Source organism: Coffea eugenioides, unplaced genomic scaffold (genome assembly GCF_003713205.1).
Source record: "Coffea eugenioides isolate CCC68of unplaced genomic scaffold, Ceug_1.0 ScVebR1_2870;HRSCAF=3982, whole genome shotgun sequence".
Taxonomy (NCBI): Eukaryota; Viridiplantae; Streptophyta; class Magnoliopsida; order Gentianales; family Rubiaceae; genus Coffea; species Coffea eugenioides.
The window spans coordinates 1-13,822 of NW_020863397.1; the positions used below are offsets into that span (position 1 = coordinate 1).

The 13,822-nt window shown below is 36.1% G+C and overlaps 1 protein-coding gene and 1 long non-coding RNA gene across 2 annotated transcripts; both read right to left on the reverse strand.

The window, feature by feature from the left end:
• Positions 1–8,429: 8,429 nt before the first annotated feature.
• On the reverse strand, positions 8,430–8,863 carry LOC113757257 (the record flags this gene model as incomplete). The annotated part of the gene is made up of 1 exon (XM_027300627.1): positions 8,430–8,863. A coding segment is annotated over exon 1 (434 nt), but the record flags the coding sequence as incomplete, so codon positions are not given.
• A 908-nt stretch (positions 8,864–9,771) lies between these two features.
• On the reverse strand, positions 9,772–11,416 carry LOC113757258. Its single transcript, XR_003466235.1, has 3 exons — positions 11,261–11,416; positions 10,869–10,930; positions 9,772–10,030 (listed from the first exon to the last, which is right to left on the reverse strand). It is a non-coding gene; the product is annotated as an uncharacterized LOC113757258 (long non-coding RNA).
• Between the last annotated feature and the right edge of the window lie 2,406 nt (positions 11,417–13,822).

Consider the following 13,822-nt stretch of genomic DNA (forward strand, 5'->3'; position numbering starts at 1 on the left):
ATGGTCCGTTGGGTACTCTAGATTTGATAGATTCCGTTAATAAGAAATTTCGAGGACGAAATTCTTTTAAGGGGGGGGAGAGTGTGAGAACCCGTAAAACCCTAATTATTTTCTTAGGGTTTAGTTCCCTTTAATTGCATGTTTTCTGCATTTTCTGGTTTAGAAATATTTTCTTAGTGGATTTTATGAGCAATTATAGTTTTAAGATGATTTTTCTAGCATTGGAGAATTTTTAGAAAATTAAGAGTAAATAGTGGACGTGGGACCCACTAGTGCGAAAAGTTCGGAAAAATTCGGCCAATAAGGTTAAGTTTCGGATACTGTTTAAAATTTATCGGGTGTTAAGTGATAAGTAGAATGTGTGAAGTGATTGATGTGAGAGAGGAAAGAAAGATAAGAATGCATTTATGGAGGTGACAAGTGTCACCTCCTCATTGGAAGTTTTTTTAAGAATTACTATTCCCAATTTTGACTTTTTTGACCAAAGGATTATATATCAAGAAAAATGCACAAAAAATCACCATTTTTCTTCTCTTGTTGGCCGGCCACCTTGAGCAAGGAAGGAAGAAACTTTCTTCACCATTCAAGCTTCTACTTGTTGCAAATCAACCAAAAACATTGGTTACATCCAATTCCATTCCATACAATCTTACCTTCTAGTGCTAGTAAGCTGTTTATTGAAGCTTGGTTGAAGGTTTAAGGTGTTCAAACAACCTCTTCTCTCTTGTTTCTTGGTAAGTGGAGCTTGAACACCTCTCTTACCCTATGAGCTTAAATTATGCTTCAGTAGTGCTGAAGTGCTGAAATTTCTTTGGTTTTTTATCCTTGTTGAAGTGATTTGGTGAAGTTTTTATTTTAATTGATGATTTTGGTTTAATATGATCTTGATGTTGGTGCTTGTATGATGGATTGTAAATGGTTGGATGACTCTAGTGAGTTGTGTGAATTGTGGTTAAATGCAATCAATTTTGGATTTTGGCTGTGAAAATTGAAAAGTTAGGGTTCTTAAATCCCCTATTCTGTCCGAAATTTTAGGTCATAGCTAGAGGCCGAATTGTACTTTGCTCAAAACATGAAAGTTGTAGGTATTGGTGAGTAAGAAGTGCCTGCAAAATTTCAGGGAATTTGGAGTAGTATAGAGAGAGTTATGCCGTTTTTACTGTTGCTGTTTTTGGTGAACAGAATGTGCGGAACTGCGATAGTAATTGCCTATTTTGACTGGATTTGGTTTGGATTTTGAAGTTGGTGTCTTCTGATGAAATGTTACTAGATGTCTTAGCTATCATTTGCCTTTGGAATTTCGGCATTTGGACTTGTATAGACTGAGTTATAGTAATTACAGTTTTCTGTGTTTTGCAAACCTGTTTTGGTAATTCTGGTATAGTATTTGGCACTTTCGACCTAGTTAAGCTAGGAACTGGGCACTTTCGACCTAGTTAAGCTAGGAACTGGATTGAGTGTCCTTCTACATTGTTGTAGCCCTGTTTCATAGCTTCGAATCGGTGGGTCTTACACCCCCAACCGATAACCGTAGTGAAATTGACGCCATTACCGCATTATAAGATCAAACACGGTTTTTCTATTAAGGCTTAAGTTAAGGTCATATATTAATTGCTGGTTTGCTACCATGTTTATTTATGCATATGAGACCCTATTGGGGTTGTGTTCAGCATTGTTTTATGACTCGTCGTCGAGTCTCTCTTAGGGCTTGCTTTCATTTTGGTTGTTTCCTAGCTAACTTTTGTACTTGTACCACTTTGAGCCCTGTACGGCTTTTGGGAAATGAGATGACCTTTGGTGTGAAATGTTGGGGCTAATTTGAGGAAATAATGAAGCCTTAATGGCTGGAAAAGTAAGAATTTTAGGGACGGTGCTGCCCGATTTTCTAGGCCGTTTGGTTCCTTTAAGTAGATTTGCCTTTTGGTGGAAATGAAAGGCTTTTGGGTTGTTTGCGCCTAAGTCTTCATGTTACCTTTTTGTTTCCAAGAAAATCATGTTTTCCACCCTTGCATTAGTAATTATTTTGGCGAGGCGTACGACTAGTAGTCGAGCCTCATGTGCATTGTGTTTACTCGATTCTGGAAGTAAAACCTTCAATTGATTTATTTCGATTATTTTAGGGTTTCTTGGCGATTAAGGCCAATCTGAAGTGAAAACTTTTGAAGTTAAGCCGGTGAGTGTACCACTCCCCTCCATTGCTATTTAACTTGATTTCTGCTCTGCAATCTGTTTATTTGTTCGAGACGAGGGTGTACTTTATCACACTCGTTCTCTAGTCTGCTCATATGCCAATTTACTATGCAAAAATTTGAATCTGTTATCTGTGTCTGCATCTGTTCGGATTTCTGTTCGGATTTCTATGACCTATGAGCTCAATCCTGTGGCTAAGTTATTCGAGTCGGGCCGGCAAGGGCCTGGACGATTAGATAACGAACCACGGTAGTCTGTTCGGGGATTTTGGGTATTGAGACCCTTGATTCCGGGTATACTCGAGTATTACCATTTTTGTTCGTTTGAGGTGAGCGGGCCCGGTAAAGGGGTGTTTGGTGGACGGAATTCGGTGATAAGAGGGATCTACGGACGCATTGGTTCTATATACGTTGACGGAGAGTCAACCGGTTAGGATCAAGTATTGCGCTGGAAATTTGGCTCCTGAGAGCCACCCGTATCCTTCTGATTTGAATCATTCGTTCCTTTGCTTTACATCTGACATGTGTATCTGATTTGTTAAATGTGAAATGCCATGATTTTAATGCTACCTGTTTGGTACCTCATTGAGCGCAAGCTCACCCCGTTCTGTTCCTTTTGTTTTCCTTACAGGAAAAATAAATACTTTTGGACTGGATTTGATAATCGGTTGCCGACTTGAGCTAGTTGAACATATGTTTTGTATAGCTCATGTATTAAAACCCTAAGTGTACTTTTGGGGCGTTTCTCTTTTGATTTGGCAAACCGTGTATATGTATTAACTTTTGAAAACTTTTGTATGTCCTTTTGGATTGTAATCGCTAAAGTTCAGATGTGAATGTTTGCGTGCTCTTTCGGTTGGGTTTTGACGGATCGGTTACTATTCATGGCCGGCTCCGGATTTCATCTCATTTTATTTTGGGTTATTTTACCATTTTGACCTGTTTACGCTCGTTTGTAAGTTCCGGATCGCAATAGATAGCTCTAATCTGATCCGTAGTCCTGGCAAGAGCTGGGCAGGCAGTCCGCTAACCCCTTTGGTTCGCCTTAGGGGAAAGTGGGGCTGTTACAACATAAGCATGATATCTAGATGCAAGACCCTAAGAAAGCGAGTAACACGTAAGCATGCAAAACACACAAAACAAAATAAAGCAAATAAAGCCCTAACTATTACATTTGGGGGCCCTAACTACAATCTAAAAGGGGGGGGAAAGGCATAAAATAAATACCTAACTATTACATCCTGGCATTTAAATGCCCCTTAAATAATCAAAGATTAAATGAAAATAAATATACTAAATTAAAACAAATAATGTGACTAAATAAATAAATAAATGAAATAAAAATATTCAAAAAAAGCATGCAATCATACATAAGATCACATAGGGTCCAAATAAAATCAAAATAAAGTACAGTGTACTCCCCGAATTGGTGACCAGTGTACCTCCCTAATTGGTGACTTACTTATTCATCCTCCAAAACAATAAAATGGTGAAGGCATCACCTTTAATTAACAAATAATCATAAGAAATAGAAATAAACACAAAATGAATCGATCAAAGCATTCAAATAAAAATAAACAGCCTATATTCAATAAATTAAAACAAACAAGGATCCAATTGAAACAATTAAAGAAGTTTGAGGGGTCAAATGATTATTATTATAAATATTAGGGGTCTAAATTAAAATAAAATAAAGTTAAGGACTCAAGATGAGGACTACTAAAACAAAAAACTAAAAATTCACAAAATGAATCAAACACTCTTAAAAAAATATCAAAACTAATTATTTTTACTAAAATCTCAAAACTCTATCCAAAAACCACATTAAATTATATCAAAGAAAATTAACAATTTAAAAGGACAAAATTGATTAAATGTTCCAATTGTTTGGGCTATAGTAGCATAAGAGGAAACTTGAGAGGTCGAAATGCAATTTTTGGAACTATTTTGCTTGCAAGCTACGAAGAAAAGGCTTTCTTTAACACATTCCGCATGCAATTCTTTCTGCAACTCTGGGATCTTAACAGATGCGATTTTCCTTTTTATTCAATCACCACTCAACATTTCGACCCAACAAAACTGGAATCAAAGCATCGGAACACAAGGCTTTCTTTGCATTTTTGAGACAAAACTGTAACATACAAAGATTCAAGAAGATCATGCACATCTGGAAGCAGAAACTTGGGATGAACACGCACATGGTTTACCAACCAAATGACAAATGATCCACAAACTTACTTCAAGCAAACCGAAAGCATCACCAACAAAACAAAATGCAAGTCCTAATATATTTAACCCGAGGATGATTCCATGCAAGTCCTAACTTATTCAAGCACATAAATGCGAGAACTTGGGACAGGGAGAGAGAGGACATCCAACAAGCTTTCGGACACAAAATGCAACAAATGTAACCTGAACGTCTGCTAAAATTCGACCCAAAAATTTCCAGAAAGATAAAGCAACTTAAAGAAAGAACGAGATGAGCTGCACACATTGCTGCAATAAGCCGAAAGCTTCAAGCTTGTTGCTGCAGACTTTTATGCACAGTATCTGAGCCCAACGCAATCTAAACCTAGACAACAAGATCATCAAGCATTCTTCATACTTTTCAACCTACAACCTTAAGTGTTAACACAGAAAAATCCGAAGAAAAACCATGCAACTCTAGCAATTATCTGAAGCTTTGAATTTTCGACAACCTCAAGTACGTACTAAGCCATCATAAGATACATAAGGCAGCAAAAATGAAAAGAAAACAGCTCAGGATCCAAGGTTTCCTTTCCTCATCCCCAACTGGTGAACAACTTATGCTTTTTATTTCTAAAATATCATGCCCAAAAAATCAACAAAACAAAGGATAAAACAACAAGGAAATCATAAAACGCAGCAAGGCAATGGAACAGGTTCACCCAACCCCAACCAAAGTTCGACAGTAGTGCAAAGTCATATGAACATCTACTGACTTCTAACTCAAAGCTTCGAGAAAACATTCTAAAGCCAAACCATGACAATAAACAAGATACTAAGAACAAGATGGTAAGAAAAACAAGAACCACCAAACACTGCCGCAAGCAAACAGCAAGAAGGAAACACTGCTCGAAGTTTTATGTCATTTTCTGGGTTTGCTTATTCAAACATAGAGAAACCCCACAGAGAAACCCAAACTGTTGTCCCTAAAACCAAACCAATACTCGTGGATTTCTCCACTCCAACCAGATTCATAAACAGGATTCACAGGGGGGGAACAAAACAGGTATGATGGGAAAAGTTTCAATATTTTTGACATAAACACAGCAATCTATGAACAGCCAAAGTGGAAAAACATTACCTTTAGCCTTTTGAAAAGGTAGATCGAAGCTTGATATGATCGGAGGATGAGGTCTTTGCTCAGCCAACCGTCAAAGTTCACTTCTTTCTGGTTCCGCCACTCTCCTTCTTTCCTTCAACCCCGCAGCTTCCTCTCCTAAACTCCTCTCCTTTGCTTTAGCCGAAAACCCTCAACTCCCGAAGCTCCCTGTTTTCCTCCCTAGTTTTCTTGTTTTTCTCTCCAAAACCTGTGGCTCTCTCTCTCTCTTTCTCTTCTCGGTCTCTCCCTGTTGCTCTATTCCTCTAACCCTAGCCGCTAACTTCCTTCCCTTTTTTTTTTAAGCCTCTGTTACTTTCTAGCCATCACTCTAATCCTTCTATCCTTTTCCGCTGCTCTTTTTGGAAGCTATTTATATGAGATGAGGGTTTGATGGCCCTCCTAAAATTTTGTTTTTTCTGAAAATCTGAGAGCCCTTAGATGATTCTTGCCACACAAGAGTTTAGGGTTTCTGGATTAAGGCCAAATGGCCTGTACTAGCGTGATCCAATAGAGCCAGAAAAACCAAAAAAAAAAAAACGAGTGAAGAAGAGTTGGAAATTCGCAGCTGCATTTTTATACTATAGCTTCGTTTGGCTGGTATGCTGAAGAAGCATGCACGCATGACTCCCACTTTTTTTTTGCTAGATTAATTAACAATAATAAAATGATTTTCTTAACAAAAATGGAAATAAAATAAGATCAACAAAATCAACTAAAATGAAATAAAAAACTAAAATTTTGGTGTTTTATTGATGATTTTTCTTTTTCCTTCCAATGAATTAATTAATAATAATAAAAATGATTTTCTTAAGAAAAATGAAAATAAGATAAAGATAAACAAAAATCAAAACAAAATCAACTAAATGAAATAACAGAAATAATAAAAAAATAAAATTTTGGTGTCTACAACTTGTCCCTCTTTGTCTGAGTTTCAAAGAAACTCGAGACAAAGACGTAGATACCAAATTACTTACCTGTAGTTATTCTGCCGTGAACTAGAATATGCAAGCATAAAAAGGTCAGTGGGATGAAAACCCGAGCCTGCCGTAATCTTAGTCAGTGGGATGAAAACCCGAGCCTGCCGTATCCTTGGTCAGTGGGATGAAACCCGAGCCTGCCGTAACCTTGGTCAGTGGGATGAAACCCGAGCCTGCCGTAACCTTGGTCAGTGGGATGATGAAAACCCGAGCCTGTTGTATTCTTGGTCAGTGGGATGAAACCCGAGCCTGTCGTATAACTTGGTCAGTGGGATGAAAACCCAAACCTGCAGTATCCTTGGTCAGTGGGATGAAACCCGAGCCTGCCGTATAAATTGAAAAGATTTTTGCAGAATGCTTTTTGTAGAATTTTGAGAATAGAGACAGATGATTTCTTCTAAAAAAAAAATTGCCCCAGTGTGATGTTGTTGGACCATTGGATCTGCAAAAGAGAAATAATAATAATGATAGATAATGCCACCACCATCCGATCAACCCCTTCTTCAAGAAATGTGTAAACATGAGTATTTAGACGTTCTTCCCTGACGTAGCGAGAACTTTATTTTGCCCTGCGAACGGTATCAAGTTTTCGTAATTTCCAATACTTAAACAAACGTGTCATTTGGTATCTATATATACTTTCAACAAATCATAGGGATTGCAGTTTGATAAGTCTAAAGAGACAAATGATACTATGAAACACAAGAAAACATACCCTACTTACACAAAAATGATGAAAATCCTAGTAATACAAAAACAACCATTTACCTTTATTGAAAGAGAATTTACTTCAAAGAAAAGAACCTGTACATTCAAATTCAAAAGTTTGTGTTTGATAAATTAAAATATTTTGATTCTCGAACAAGATACCACGTTTGACCCATTTGGATATCATCCCTCCGAAGTTCAATGCTAGCAAAAGAACCACAACCGTGAAGAGAAATTCAAATGAACCGAGTCACCAGCCATTCCAATCCAAACTCACTTTCAACATAAACCCTACTTTAGCGCCCTTTCGGGTTTTCACTAAGGTTGCCCCCACCCTTTTATTTTTATTTTATTTTTTTATTTTTCTATATTTTTATTTTTCATTTTTCTTTTCTCTTCTTTTCCCTTTTCTCTTTTTCTTTTTCTTTTTCTTTCTTTCTATTTTCCTTTTTCTTTTCTTTCTTTTTCTTCTTTTTTCTCTCTTTTTTTTTTCAAAGGTGCCCTTTCGGGTTTTCACCTGATAAACAAATCTCGTCTACAACCCTTATTAATTCAGAAATGTGTTTTAAGAAATGATGGCATTAGTACGACAATCCTTTCCTTACAAAATTGGTGATGGTATATTGACATCATTTGCCATTTGATTAGAAAATTTCTTAAAAGAGATAATACAAAAAACAGAAGTCAGGACTTTCGGTTTTTCGTAATGGGGTCTGGTGAGGTGCTAAGAAAAGTTAAGGCTTGAAAGCAGATTTTATAAGTGTTTAAATCACCTGAAATCGCATCTTCATATTGACCCTAGTTGGGATTAAATTAAAATTACCCCAATTTATTCTCAACCGGGGTTCTTTTCTTTAATTTTCTTTTACCTTTTGGAGCTTTTCTTTTCTCTTCTTTTTTTTTCTTTTCCTTTTCAACTCAAATTTGTCTCAGTATGGGGTTTGCGATTCTCAGGGGTTGCCAAATGAAATAATTTACTCTGAAGGTTCAAAAGGATAACTAGAAATAGAATGTTTAATTTGGAAAGGAAAGAAGGCCTGACTTTCATTCCATTCTTTGCATTAACCATGAAATGAAACTTTCATTTATCATATAAAGAATTTCTTACACATATCCGAATTGATCGGTTGAGGGAAATCTTGTCCATCCATTTTTGTGAAAATAAGTGCTCCACTAGGCAACACTTTCTTGACAATAAAAGGGCCTTACCAATTTGGTGCAAACTTGCCTTTAGTCTCCTCTTGTACTGGTAAAATCCGTTTCAATACTTTGTCTCCTTCTTTGAACAGCCGCACTTTGACCTTCTTGTTGTAAGCACTGGCCATTCTCTTTTGATAGCACTGACCATGACAAATGGCATTTAACCTCTTCTCGTCGATTAAAGACAACTGCTCATGACGTTGTTTAATCCAATCAGCCTCATCCAGTTTGGCCTCCATTAGGATGCGCAAAGAAGGAATTTCGACCTCGGCTGGCAAAATCGCTTCCATTTGGTACACGAAATTGTAAGGCGTTGCCCCAGTAGAAGTCCGAATAGCAGTTCTATATGCCATTAATGCATAGGGGAGCTTCTCGTGCCAATCAAGGTGTCTTTCGGTCATTTTACGGATTATCCTCTTCAAGTTCTTATTCGCGGCCTCCATAGCTCCATTTATCTGCGGTCTATAAATAGTGAAATTTCGATGTTTAATCTTGAACTATTCGCACAATCCATCCACCATGTCATTGTTGAGATTCTTGGTATTGTCGGTGATTAATGTCTCTGGTACACCAAAACAACAAATGATGTATTTTCTCAAAAAATTGGTCACCACCTTCTTAGTCACATGCTTGTAAGAATCAACTTTGACCCACTTTGTAAAGTATTCAATTGCCACCAGAATAAATCGATGCCCATTTGAAGCAGAAGGGTCAATGGTTACATCTATACCCCACATTGAACATGGCCAGGGAGCAGTCATACTGTGTAATTCTGTGGGGGGAGTACGCATAACATCCCCATACAATTGACATTTAATGCATTTTCTGACAAAAACTACACAATCATGCTCCATAGTAAGCCAGAAATACCACTACAAGAAAATTGGTCTTCAATGACAAGCCATTTTTGTCACAAAAAAATAGAAAGTCGTCACTGATAACTTTTATTGACAACTTTCTAGTTGTCACAGAGTCGTCACTGAAGGCCCGTCGGTAAAAGTACATAGTGACGACAAAAAAAGTCGTCAGTGAATGGGACTGTTTTGTGACAACTGGTGTCGTCAGTAATTGTTGTAATTTTAGTGATGATATAGTATCTTGTCAATGATATACAAAGAAATATCGTCACTAAAAGTGATCCGTAATTGTCATTGATATAGACTAATTACTGACAACTTGTGTTGTCACTAAACACTTTTTAATTCTATGACAACAGGTTGTTATTAATGGAAAATTTTGATTCAGTGATAACACTTTATTACCATGAAATTTGTAATATTTTCCTACTATAATTATATCTATAAATGAAAAAAAATGACAATACTTGACAATTAGCAAATGAACACATCCATTGTATTACGAAATGCCAAAATATCATATCAAGCATTCAAATATCATAATGAAGTTCAACAACACCCTACAAATAGTTTGATAAGTGGTATTTGGCCTAAATTTCACATATAAGTCGAGGTAGCTTTACAAAACAAATCCAAGTCCCAAAAAATATCTGTTGCATGACATTTCCTAAGTATAAGATTTTCTTTATCGCCCTTGAGTCAATTAGCAACTCCTGCTGCTGATCTTCCAAAAAGCTAAAATGAGCAACATATCTGCAGTGAAGTACTGCAATTATTAGTAGGTCATAAGAAAAACTTGAAACAATAAAGATAACTAAAGAATTTGCAAGAAAATAAGCTAAATCATTCCTTTTATGTATAATCTAGACAATGACTAAATAAGAGCAAAGTAAGAGATAAGCACTTAGAACATTAGAGCTCAAAAAACACTTCTTTTACTTTTACTACGTTATTAAGAACTCAAGAAACAATTAATATGCTTATGCTCCCATATTAAGAACCAAACAGTGTTCCTTCTATGGCTTCATAGGCTCCATTTGTATGGTTCATTCTATAGATTATGCATAGCAGCTTCAACTTTTCAGGTATTGAAAATGCATATTGTTTATCGCTAGACCAAATTTCATGACAAATAAAATTCGACATATATAGAGATTCTTAGCGCCCATTGGTAATAATTTAATGATTTTAATAATAAAAGATTTGATGCATCTAATATTTTAGTGAAACTGTGTAAAAAATGGAAAAGATGCTCCACTATAAATTGAAACTTTTGACTATGAGGCGAACCAGTACATTCACTAACCAACCTACTTTCAATTTTCAAAAGTTCTAATAACAAATATCACATGCTAGTAGCTTAAATAGTATAAAAGTAAGTAGTTATCCAGAAAAATTTGCATAAGATGTCATGAAATACCATATTATGAAATTTCTTTTCTACTAGTTAGCTTAGAGACCACCTGTAGCTTGTTTATATGCAAATGTCTTCTAGAACAAAGTGAAAATTGTCACTTTTACAGAAACTTTGTTAAAAAGACCCAACCATTTGAAACAAGTCTAACATAGATAGAAAGGAGTATATACTTACCCAAAAAACATCACAATAATTGGAAATTCCATAGCAAGGACCAATAGCATCAGCATAATAAGCTGCAAGACAATAACAAACCAATGAAGTCCCTATGAAATGATACTGTGCATTATAAGCTCGAAGACAATGAATAAAATGGTAACTGTAGTTCTTATATGAAAATGTTTGCATATAAAACATATGTTTCCTTCTTTTAATTTTGATACTAATCTATACTTATACTTAATAACGTTACGACTACATATTCCAAGAACACTACATAATCGTCAAAACTTACATATTCATTCAGGTAGTCCATCACCAAATATAAAAAAAAAATGGTAGGAAAGAACTACTTATTCAAGATAAACTCTAGAATTTGGACAATGAAAATCAAGCTTGATGTATACCTTTGGCAAGGAAAATGTTGTCTCCAGCTTATACCATAATCTTGAAAATCATGATTTCCTAAAAAAAAAAACTAAAAACACCTGCTTGTAACATAGTTAGCTATATAAGGCAATTAAAAGTAATATCAACAGAATCAAAAGCAAAAACAACTGATTGTAAACTTCAAAAGTGTATTCCAGATTAATCACATGGTGAAAATTGGTAAACACTCCAGATAAGATAACCCAAGATAGAACTTGGATAAATTTCCAATCAATTACATTACTTTATGATGCACTGCTACCCACTAGAAACCTTCATTAAACAAGCAACTAGATATGATAACATGTGTGAATGTAACAAAAATCATTGAGAATGAAACACATGCTGCAGGTACCCTATTGTGTGAAATAATCTAGGTCCAAGTTTAAAAATGAAAGATTTTGATATTCTTGGGCAAGTATTTGGCTTTATAGCCAGATAATGAACATCTACCAGACCCACAAAGAAGCTGAAAGGAGGCAAGAAGGTATGGAAGTGGAAAAATTTTGGGCACCTTTTTTCTTTGATGCCAATCACTACTAGAAACATATGCTGTTATGATAGCTCAAAGTATCGTTACACGTCCATTTGATGACGTTTCTACTCTAGTGATCTAATGAAAGTGTGATCCATTCTAACATTAAGATATGTAATAAGGACACTTTCAAACGTCCCAATTAGTTACTCTATTGGCAATTAGAAGCATCGTTATTTTTATCAATTATGACACTTGCAAATGTCAAGAAAGAGGTGTTAACCACTGACATGAGTTAAACTAAAATGAAACCCATTAAGCGTGATATTTTTACACTTGTCATGACACTTTTTATAGTGTAACTAGAATAAGATATTATGACACTTTTAATTGTTAACTTTTGTAAATAATTTGACAGTTGTGTTTGACTGTTTTACATCCATTCTTAATTTTACATTTCACACTGCAGATACCAAATTCCAATTTTCATGACTATACCATAATATAAATCTAGCTATCTCTATATTACCAAGTCCGTACTCCTTAACTAACCACAAAACTTGATGAAATTACGACTCCCAATGCAAAAGATGTGCAATATATACAAATTTCCCATGCGGCTTTTGTATTATATTTGAATTATGCTCCACTTCAGCAACTAAAAGTTGTTCATAAGCAAGTCTCTAGAATCAGCATTACGGTCAGCCATGAACCTTTTATTGACTTCATTAGTTGCACATTGGGAGTTCAAATGTAACTTACCTAACTTTAAAAAAGGCAATATAACTTTTCTCTTGCAATTTAAAGAAATCATAACTTCACTTCCAAAACTAAAAAGCCTGCTATTAAAAAACATAAAAAATAAAAAATTATTTCATTCATGTACCAAGACTTGATCTCTATTGGATGGAGTACAGAATGGACAAGTCTAGGTGGTAATGGTTCGTCAAGGAGGCAGCAGAGGAGGGAGAAGGAAAAAATTGGAGCCAGAGCATTTTGCCAAGGATTTGACAAGCTATGATGACATTAGGGGTATAGCATGCCAAAGGATTGAAGACTCATCTAGACCATTTAATGGTTATAACCCAGTATTTTGGACGTCAAGGACGACATTGATTGAGCCCTCCTTTTTTGTTGAAGAAGAATATGAGTATCATAGTCGTGTACATCTGAGGCCACCTGCGGAAGCTGATGACTGCCATGATCATTTGCAGCGTTGAGATCATGGTGCTGTGTCACGCATGCTTCACATGACCTCAAGCTATGATTTGGTTATTCCAGGCACCACTATAAATCCTCGGCAGGTTGAGGGAAGAATTTGGCAGTATAGAAATGGGACGTATGGATTTGGATTTCTTCGAAACAATTATGTTATAGATCTCAAACATATAGCTCAAGATGGGTGTCACGGCCCCACCTCCCCCTAAGGCGAACCAGAGGGTTCGTCGGGCCGCCTGCCCAGCTCTCGCCGGGACTCAGTCGTTCACTACAATCCTCAATGGAATTTCAAGATATATATATCAAATATACATCAAAGGTTCCCAAACTTTACATATCAAAAGCGAAGCATCCACGCTTCCACTGCGCCCCTCTGATCCTTGATACCAACTATTCTACAGGAGGAAGTCCAAAACTAGACTATTACACATCCAATCAATTCTAAACGTTCAATACAATCCCAATATGAATGATTACACAAAAGGAAATCCAAGTTCAATCCATACATGAGATAATCCATGAATAAACACTACAAGCCCTTCCTTCGCCTTGAGCCCTGTGGAGGGGAATAAAACATTTTGGGGTGAGCTAGAAGCTCAGCAAGTAACCAATAAAATCAGTAATCAAATCTGTTTAACAATAGTTCATTTCAATGATGTCGTAAATCAAATGATAAGTCTAGAAACAATTACAACGTTTACAAAACATTAAATATGGAGTATCAATAATTCAAGAAACATTCATGAAAAGGATACGTTCGTTCTCCTGTCATTTCATTGCATTTTTGGTTTCATTCGTGCATTCAATCACCCCGTCCCTGGCTTTTGGCCAGGCTCCACCAACCTAC